Source organism: Lathyrus oleraceus, chromosome 3 (assembly GCF_024323335.1).
Source record: "Lathyrus oleraceus cultivar Zhongwan6 chromosome 3, CAAS_Psat_ZW6_1.0, whole genome shotgun sequence".
In the NCBI taxonomy this organism is placed as follows: domain Eukaryota; kingdom Viridiplantae; phylum Streptophyta; class Magnoliopsida; order Fabales; family Fabaceae; genus Lathyrus; species Lathyrus oleraceus.
Window position 1 is genome coordinate 478496660 of NC_066581.1, and position 10964 is coordinate 478507623.

General features: G+C 32.3%; 1 protein-coding gene across 1 annotated transcript; it reads left to right on the forward strand.

Moving 5' to 3' along the window:
- The first annotated feature begins 1184 nt into the window (after positions 1 to 1184).
- LOC127131733 (uncharacterized) lies at positions 1185 to 4808 on the forward strand. Its single transcript, XM_051060652.1, has 8 exons — positions 1185 to 2178; positions 2321 to 2397; positions 2485 to 2560; positions 2650 to 2739; positions 2966 to 3404; positions 4289 to 4487; positions 4597 to 4707; positions 4794 to 4808. The coding sequence occupies exons 1-8, from the start codon at positions 1185 to 1187 to the stop codon at positions 4806 to 4808; spliced, it is 2001 nt and encodes a 666-aa protein (XP_050916609.1).
- Positions 4809 to 10964: the final 6156 nt, after the last annotated feature.

Here is a 10964-nt window from a genome sequence, read left to right on the forward strand (position 1 = left end):
AGAGAGTGGGGTAGTAAACATTATCATTGTGTTATTTATTTTATTTTATAAACTCTATCACTTGTACTTTTTATTTATTATTTAAAATTTTAGCTAAACTTTTAGTGAATGGGTGGGAGGGAGTTTAGAGAGGGAAACTAGAGAGAATAAATTTTAGTGAATAAATGAGAAGGAATTTATAGAGGGAATAAATTTTATTAGTTAAATTTTTAAATTGTATTAGTGAATAAATGGAAGAGAATTTATAAAGGGAATAAATTTTTTGTGAATGAATTTGAATAATTTTAATTTTTTTAAGAATTTATAATCTTGTGTCTTTTAGTTAATTATGTAACCATTAAAAAAAGTTAATTATTAAATTTTATTCATCCAATACTTAAAATAAATATTTTATTTTTTTGACAAACACTTTTTGTTTATTTAAATTAATTAACTAAATTTTAAAGAGAATATTTTATTTTATTTAAATTTTATATTTATAACTAATTATTTATATATCCAATTAATAGGTATTATTGAATAATGCCTCCGCGAGAACAATTTCCTACAAAAGGTTTGGATGGTGCTCCAAATGAGGATATTGGATGGTATTTTAGAACATCAAAACCCGAAAATCGCAATAATGTTTGTTGCAAACTTTGTAATGTAGTAATAAAAGATGGCATTACAAGACTCAAGCAACATATAACACACATGAAAGGACAAGTTGCGGCTTGTGGTAGAGTAACAACTATGGTTAAAGAAAATATGATACAACTTTTACTTAATTCAAAAGCGAAAAGAAATGATTCTAAGAGAAGAAAAGAAGAATTTGAAGAATATTTAAGAGGAGATGATGAAGATGCAGACGAAGATGTGAATACTCTTATTGATGATCAATTGAAATATGCAACACAAGAAAGCCTTAGATCACACAAAGAATGGGAAAATATGCAGCAGTTCATACGGGAAACAAGAGCTTCTGAAAATTCATATGAACATGGTGGAAGCTCTCGTGTCAGTGTTAGTGAGGCTGAAAGGCTGAAAGGCTAAAAGACATCTCTTTTTCTTTGTGATCTACTAATATTGATCTTGTTAGGAGGCAAAGTATGAAGCAACCAAGAGCTGGCAAATGATTTTTGAAGACTTGGAGAAAAAGACTTGGAGAGGTTGTAAGTAAATTTATAATTTACGAGTGTTTGCCTATGAATTTATCTAACTCTCCTTGGTTGCATAATTTGATTTATACTACTTCTGAAGTGGGAAAAGCCAAATGCCCAACTCCTTATGAAATCTCAAATGTTTACTTAAAAGCTGAATATAAGGAAATGTTAGAGTGGATAAATAGTATGAAAATAACTTGGCAAGAAAGACAAACAACAATAATGTGTGATGGTTGGACAGACAGTATCAACCATACTCATATTATGAATTTCTTGGTATATTGTCATAAAGGTACTGTATTTTGGAAATTTGTTGATGCTTCTGATGTTGATAGTAGAAACACTGACTACTACTTTCAATTATTGGATAAAGTTATGGAAGAAGTGGGTGAAGAGTATGTAGTTCAAGTGGTAACAGACAATGAAGTCACATTAAAAGCAGTTGGTCAAAAGCTTATGGAGAAGAGGCCACATTTATACTTGTCTTCTTGTGCAACTCATTGTTTAGATCTTTGTTTGGAGGATATAGGAAAAAATAAAAGCATACATAATTTATTAAGTGAAGCAAAAATGGTGACAACCTTCATCTATAACCACACATATATTGTGAGTCTCATGAAAAAATATACAGGTGGTAGAGATATTGTTCGTCCTGGTGTTACCCGATTTACAACACAATTTCTACAACTTCAAGCAATTGTGAGACAAAAGGAAGGTCTTGAAAACATGTTCAATTCCGAAGAATTTACAAAAACAAAATATGGTAAAGAAAAGAAAGGACCGGGATATGAAGCAAGGAAAATTGTTATGAGTAGGGACTTTTGGAGTAAGGCTAATGATATAATGAAAGTATTTGAGAAAATTGTAAAAGTTTTTAGACTAGTTGATGGTCATGAGAAACCAACAATGAGTTTCATATATGAAGCCATTGATCGGGAAAAACAAGCAATTCAACAAAATTCTCGTTATCATTCCAAATATAATGATATCATTGAGAAGCGTTGGAAATTCATGCATTCTGATCTTCATTCTGCTGGTATGTGGATATATTCTATAATTTTAATTTTGTCATGAAATTTAAATTTATAAATCATATCCGTAATAACGGATTTTCACTTCAAGGTTATTTTCTTAATCCATAATTTCAATATGGAATTGAACATGGAAAAGTTGTAAAGAAACATTTAATGGAACAACTAATGTAATCATGAAGATAGAAAGAAACATGGATGATCAAATCAAAGCTTTAAACCAAGTAAGTAATGGATATTATATTTTCATTTGATAAATTATTTATTAAGAAATTTGTTTATGTACTTATATGTTTTGTTATATTACCTAGTTAACACTTTTTAGAGAAAAGAGTGAAACTTTTGGTACACCTCTAGCTCAAAAATCTTGGTTTAAAATAGATGCATGTAAAATAATTTTTTTTTTATAATTTTTTATAAATATAATTTATTTTTTTAATATAATAAATAATGTTCTTTTTTTCTTCTTTGAAAAGCCCAATGGTGGGAATACCATGGTTCGTGTGCTCCTGAACTTCAACGTTTGGCTATGAAAGTTGTTAGTCAAACAACCTCTGCCACAAACTGTGAGAGAAATTGGAGTACATTTAGCTATATCCCCGTATTACAATATGAAGTTGAGAATGAGGGATAAATTAAGGAAGATTCAGGAAAAGATAGAAGCAAATTTTGATCCGATAAATCTTGACTATATATTTCAAGAAGATTCGTTATCTCATTGGATAAAAGAGAGGGAAAATCCATTATTGAATGGAGTTCAAAATACATAATAGTTGCCGATTGTTGATACAGATGATGAAAATGTTGATGATAATAGTGAAACTAATGAAAGTGGTGGTGGTTTAAGTCCACCAAGCAGTAATAGTGGTGATGGGGGTGGTAATGAAGTGGATAATGGACGTGAAGGTGGTGATGATGAAGGAGAAGATGATGAACTTGATCCATATCATGAAACACCACCAAATTATAGGCGTTATAGGAACTTGACTGATATGGATCGTTCTGACAACTTGTTAATTGAGACAAGAGGAAATGTGTCACAATCTGGAAGAAAGAGGAAAAGGAAACAAAATGTTCCACTTGAAGATTCTTCCTCTTCTAGTATTGCTCCTAGTTTTAGTGATTTTGGGATTGATGATTCATCACAAAGTAGTCAACAATCTTATCCACCTGTTTATCAATATTCATATTTCAACTCTTATAACCAATATCCTAGTGATCAAGCTCATCCGTACTACCAACAATCAACGAATTATCACAATCCTTATCATCAACAATCAAGTGGTGATTTTTTTTTGTTATGTCTTTGCACAAGGAGCTACACAAGATGATAGTCAGAGTGAAAATAAAAGTTATGCTCCTTCACGTCATTCCACTATGTGGTAGAAAGAGACATGTAAGTTATATTTTAAAACATTTGAACTTATATTTAGTTAACTCTATGTGTGAAAAGTCTTAATATTATATGCAATTTTAAGATACTAATTAGGAGTTTCATCATTTTTTTTTTTGCAGTGGACATCTTTATGTGACAAAATGATGTTGTTTTTCACCATCAAGATTGCAATATATGACATTAATATATTTTTGTCTATAGTCCTTTTTATTTTAAATAAATTGTAACTTATATTATGTGCTTATGTTTGATTAAACTTACAATATTATTTATGATAATGTTTGTTTCATTAGAATTCAACTTAAATTATACATAAATTTGATACAATATTTTAAAAGTGAATTAAAATTAATACACAATAATAAATAGAAGAAACATAAATAATTACAATAATTTTATAATTTCACGTTGCAATGTGCAACGCAGTGACAACATTGGCCGCAATCGCAACCATATTTGCAGCCGCAACCATAATTTAAAACCATGCTTGAAGCGAATGATGTTAAGTGCATTCCTCATGAGTATATTTTAAGGATGTGGACAAGACATGCTCGGTAAGGCATCGTGCAAAATTCTAGGGGAAAAGAGGTTGAAGTCGATCCAAAATTGTCTAGGAGATGAATGTTCAGACATGTTGTTTCTAAATTCATAAAGGTGGCAACATCATGTGAAGAAGGGGACCTCAAGATTGTTGATGATAATGTGGATCTCATGCATAGGAAAATAATTGAACGTCTGTCACAAGACAAAGAAAATCATAGCCATGATAACCCGACATTTCCAAGTTCTAATGTTATTCTACCAAAGAGATTCAAGAAACGTACTCTCTTAAAGGGGAAATTACAAAAGCGACATAAAAGTTGGGTAGAGAAGCAATCTATTGCAAAAAAAAAGAAGCTCCAACTAAAAGGTAATCATGTAGTCAAGCCTCTCAGGTATACAATTTGACATGTAAATCGTTTATTTTAATTTTACATGTATTATGACAATGCATGAAATAACTATTAATTTTATATGATTATTTTAGGATAAAGAACTAACAAGTCATATGGCCGAGGAAGTATCATGTTCGACACCTCCAGCTTATGAGCTCCGACAAACACAAGATGTCCAATTTAATTTTACAACGCTTTTGATGGTAATATAACTTTCATTTGAAAAAATAAATATCCTTAAATTTAACTTATCATGATGTTAATTAGTGTTTTTTTAAATTTAACTTAGTTAATAGATCATTAAGTTGTATTTTTTTTGTATATTATGACACTGTTATGAACTTTTATTACACTGATCGAAGTATATTTTGGTATGTATAAAATCTATAGAAAATTGTTATGACAATACATAAAAGTAGGGGTGGCAAAACGGGTCTGGTCCGTTGGGCATGTCCGTTTTTCCCGCACTTTAGGCCTTCACCCTCTAATTTGTTCGCCCCGCCCCGCCATGTTTTTTTCGCGGACTTTTGAGGGAACACACATTTAGATAAGTTTTTGTGTTTTTAGGTTTCAGGCCCGCATCCTCAACTATGTTCGTCCTGCCCCATATTTTTGCAGGCTTTTGCGGGACGGGCCTAAATGGGACGGGCATGTTCATTTTCCACCCCTACATAAAAGTATATTTTGGTATCTATAAAAACTTATAGGAAATTGTTATGACAATGCATGAAATTAATATGTAAAAGATTATTGAAGTTGGATATGTAAAGAATGTCAATATATAAAGTAAATTTTTATTATAGTGCAGGAAATCTTATGAGTATGCTTCTCATTGGTATTAATTGAATGCTTTTTATGAAAGTGAAATTTTATTACAGTGCAGGAAATTACATTTTGTGGGTTAATGGGAATACTACTTTCATTCATATTGTTTTATTTCTTGTTCAGGCGGTATATACTACCTTCATTCATAATGCTTATGTTTAAATTGATACTGGAAATGACATTTACTTGCAATAATTGCCTTAAATTGTAATACTCGTAGGAAATTGTAATGAAGCAAATTATCTTATTTCATTATATCCAAAAATGTTACAAAATGACAATACATGAAATATTATAAATGACAGTGCAGAAAATGTTACACAATCACACTGATAAAAAATAATGCTACAAGAGATGTACAATTCATCATGTCCTCTAACTAAATTACACATGTCCTATTATTCTATAATTCTAATAATCTAACTTTGCAGAGTTATTTTGATGTATTTTTTGCATTTATTATGAACATCCTTGTAGAAAGTTGTTTTCTTAACCAATGCTGAAAGTTGCTTTTAATATCCTTGCAGAGTTGTGAAGACATGTGCTTAGAAGCTTTTTTAAAAACAATAACACATCAGATAATGTAAGTTCAATATTCACTTTTCACGTGCTCACCAGCTTCATCAAAACAATACAACATAAAAAACAAATTGTATAAAAAACAACAACACAACACTAATTTTAAAAAGGAGAACCATTTAGAAGTCAAAAACAAATATTTATACACAATCCACTTAGCAGCAACAAAATAACACATATAAAAAAATGGCATGATCAGTGGACAAATCTTGCAATTAAGAAATTATCATGAATTTAGACCCACCAGCATGGCAGCAACAACATGCACGTTCGAATGACCTTGAAATTAACTTCATTGTTGGTGGCGGCGAAAAGAAAGGGCGATGACAACGACGAGTACGAGCATGTTGGTGGTGAAGATAAGAGACGGGACGGTGTCGGCGAACATAATGGTGGCGGCGAGATGAAACCATTCAATGTTTCTATTTTATGGTGGCGACGACGAAAAGAATGGATCGGTCTTCCCCTTCCATGTTTCCATTTGACCCGAAACAAAACAAAACAAAATATATGTTTTTATACGAAAAAGAAAAAACCGTGTGGCTTTTATGTGAAACGTTAGATTGATCGAATGGTGGATGTTGGATGAAAGTTACGGTAACTTTCCCGGACTAAAGTCAATGAATATATGCTTTTAAGACTTGTTACCATTTAGTAATGGATATATATATACATATATATATATATATATATATATATATATATATATATATATATATATATATATATATATATGGAATTTTCCAATGCTTCTCATCAACCAACCAACTATCATTTTCAAAAGCATTACTATCTTTGTCCATGCTAACAAAAATTAATTTCTAGTTTGTATCAATTAAAATAGAAAGATGAGTATAGAAAATTTAGATGGTGTTACCAGTATCCACTTCCTTGATCGACTCAACACAAACAATGACGGTCTTCTCTCTTATGATGAGATGTTGAAGGAGCTCCAAGGTCGGAGACTTTTTTATGTAAGCGACAATATTTATTGATCAATTATATGAAATTAGAACATCAATACTTACGTGTTGAAGTCATGATTCGTGCTCTTAAAAAGATGAATGACTGGATCTTCCTCTATATCTCACGCTCATATTCACAACTCTCAATGGGGGTATAAGTTGTGGAGTCGTCAGTTATATTTCAGATTCTTGTGATTACAAAGGGGAGCATATAATATATATAACCCTAGTCCATACCCATTATGGGTCAAGGGTTAAAGTCTATACTTTTGCTCACACCAATCAGGTTTCAGATACTCAACCTTTAATTAAAAAGATCACTTAATCAATAAAAAATCTTATTTATGCACCCCCATCAGAATCATGATTAACTTGTTTTTTTACAAACTAAACAACAATTGATTACAACCCACAAAAGTTAGATAAAGCTAACATTCTCCCACTTGGGCAAAATCAAGTGTGTAATTTTTATTTTTAAAATACATTTTGAAAATGACTCTCGGATTAATGACAAATTTCTTAAAATGCGGCCGCATTTTAAGAAAATGCATGATTCTAGGTGTAATGTCTAAATATGACTTCATCCAACAAAAGTCAAGCAATATTGAATCGCAACGATTATTATATCCTTCATTGACATAAAACCTCTCGGGGTTACAAATAGTACGAACTCCATCAACTAGTCATCAGTGTGAAGTGTGGCAAGAAAATAGTATGTTAATGTGATCCAACAACCAACTGCTATTTTCTTTGTCAGTCCTTAACAATTTCTCTCAAATTCATTAAAGAAAGAGAAATTGTATAGTTTTACAAACCATAGTGCCTCAGCTCCAATATGGCATCAACCACTGGGACAGTGGTCCCGACAACGCCGAGATTAAAATCATACCTCAGCTCTAATATGGCATCGACCACCGGTAGAGTGGTCCCGAAGATGCCGAGCTCAAAATTATAACACTACCTCGAACTTCAAACTAGTGTCGACCAAAGGTACGGTGGTCCCAATGACACTGAGTCCCAGTTTTAACAATTGACATATAAATAAACAATGATAAATAATAATAACAATATTCATTGTAACATCAATTTCTCAAAATAGAAATTACTTGACAATCCAACACTTAAAGTGTCAATGATAAGAAAATGGCATAAAGAACAAACTCCCACGAACCAAGTACATCAAAAGAACTCAGAATGCCCATTCTCTCAACATGGTTTTTGAATACAAGGGGCCTAAGTCCCTTAGTTAGGGGATCAACTAGCATGAAACCAGTACCAATGTACTCAACAACAATGTTATTTTTCTTTACGATATCTCTGACTGTCAAATACTTCAATTCCAAATGCTTAGAACCGCTAGAAGTTTTATTATTTTTAGAGTAGAACATAGTTGCACTGTTATCACAGTAAATCTTTAGTGGCTTGGCAATGGAATCAACAATACGAAGTCCAGTCACTAAATTTCTCAATTAAACAGCATGAGTGGCAGTAGCATAACAAGCAACAAACTTTGCCTGCATAGTATAAGAGATGACATGAGTTTTCTTTTTACTCATCCATGATATCACACCTCCAGCCAACATAAATATGTAATTAGAAGTAGATTTCCTATCATCAACACACCCATCAAGATCAGAGTTAGTATACCCAACTATTTCCAAGTTGTCAACTCTTTTAAAAACAAACATATACTCTTTAGTTCTCTACAAATATCTCATCACTTTCTTAGTAGAAATCCAATGATAATTCCCAGGATTAGACTGGTATCGTCCCAAGATGCCAACTATGAAAAAAAAGTCAGGCCTAGTGCATACTCGAGTATACATCAAGTTTCCCAATGCACTATCAAAGGGTTTTCCCTTCATCTTTTCCCGCTCAATCTCATTTTCAAAACATTGATCTTTAATGAATTTGTCTCCTTTAGTAATTGGAATATCCCCTGACTTACGGTTCTGCATATTGAACCTCTCCAAGACTCTATCAATATAAGCCCTATGTGACAAGACAAGTACACCGTATGATCTATCTTTGTGTATTTCAATTCCCAACACAAAGGATGCTTCACCAAGATCTTTCATATCAAAGAAATTGATAAGCATAAGTTTGGTCTCATGAAGTAGACCAGGATCACTACTGGCAAGTAAAATATCATCAACATACAACATGAGAAAAATGAACTTGCTCCCACTGTCCTTAAGGTAGATGCATTGATCGACTTTATTTTCTTTAAAACCCAATGAAGTAACCACCTTATCAAATTTCAAGTACCATTGTTTGGAAGCCTATTTCAAACCATAAATCAATTTTCTCAATTTACAAACTAAATGCTCATTACCACTTGACACAAAACCCTTTGGTTGTTGCATGTACACCTCCTCATTAAGACCACCATTCAAAAAAGTTGTCTTAACACCCATCTGGTGTAACTCTAAGTCAAGATGTGTTACAAGGGTCATAATGATTCTAAAAGAGTCTTTAGTGGAAACAGGAGAAAAAGTTTCATTAAAATCAATCCCCTCTTTTTGTGTGAGGCCTTTAGCCAAAAGTCTTGCCTTAAACCTCTCAACTTTACATTTTAAGTCCTTCTTTGTTTTGAATATACACTTGCAACCAATCGCCTTACAGTTTCTTGGTAACTCCAATAGTTCCTAAACATCATTATTTGCCATGGATTTCATTTCATCATGCATTGCATTTGTCCACATGCTAGATTGAGAACAAGTAATACCTTCTAGATAATTTTTAGGATCAATAACGATACCAACATCATAAGCATACTCACTAAGATAAACTACAAAATCATTAGTAATAGCAGGTTGCTTTTGTCTTACTGACCTTCTAACATGAATTTACTCAACTGGCTCAGCAGGTTGTGTAACCTTGGCCATAATAGGATGATCACCTACATTATCAACAAGTGATTCAACCATATTTTTAACTGGATGTTCAGCCACATTCTCATTTCTATTTAAACCTCCACGAGTAGTGGATGGGCTAGCCTTATCAAAATTAGGCAGTGGAAAAGTAACAACGTCGGGCATAACAGAATCAATATTATCATATGCAATGACATGCTTAACAACATCAAGCTCAAGGAACTTTGCATGCATGGACTCCACAATTTTATTACCTCTACTAGGACAGAGGAATATGTATCCTCTAGCTCAATCTGGATATCCAATGAAAAAACAATGACTGGCCTTTGGGTCAAGCTTTGTCTCAAAAGGATTATATATTTTAACCTTTGCGGGGCAACCCCAGACATGGAGATGGTTCAAATTGGATTTTCTACCTGTCCAAAGTTTAAAAGGGTGTTTTTGGAACTGATTTACTAGGAACTCTGTTTAGTATATAGAGAGAGATGTTTTTAAAGCATCACACCATAAAAATTATGATAAATTACACCTACTAATCATGCTTCTCATCATATCCTTAAGAGTGCAGTTTCGTCTTTCAGTCACACCGTTTTGTTCAGGAGTATCATGCATGGCGTATTATGGAACAATTCCATAATCTTGTAAGTATTTTTCAAAAGGCCTAATGTTTTACCCAGTAGAATCATATCTACCATAATAATCTTCACCACGGTCATAACGCACCATATTTATCACATTTCCTAGTTGCTTTTCAACCTCAATTTTGAAGATTTTAAACTTTTCAAGTGCTTCTGATTTTTCCTTAATCAAATAGAGATAGCCATACTGGTAAAAATCATCAATGAAAGTGATAAAATATTTATTATCATAAATAGTGGGATAAAGTGGGTCGCTAATGTCTGTATGAATTTTTTTTCCGAAGGTGTGAACTTCTAGTTGAACCCTTCTTATTGGTCTTAGTAAATTTTCCTCTAATGCGATCCACATAAGTCCCTAAATCATTTAAATCTAAGGAAGGTAAAATATAATCTCTAATTAACCTTTCAACTCTTTCTTTAGAGATATGGCCTAAACGCTTGTGCCACAACAAAGAGGATTTTTCTCTAATTTTAGACCTTTTAGCAATGGAGCTTTCAACATTCAAGGATGATGAAATCATATCACAATCCAAAGATGACTTATATAAACCATCCAACAAGATACAATTACCAACAA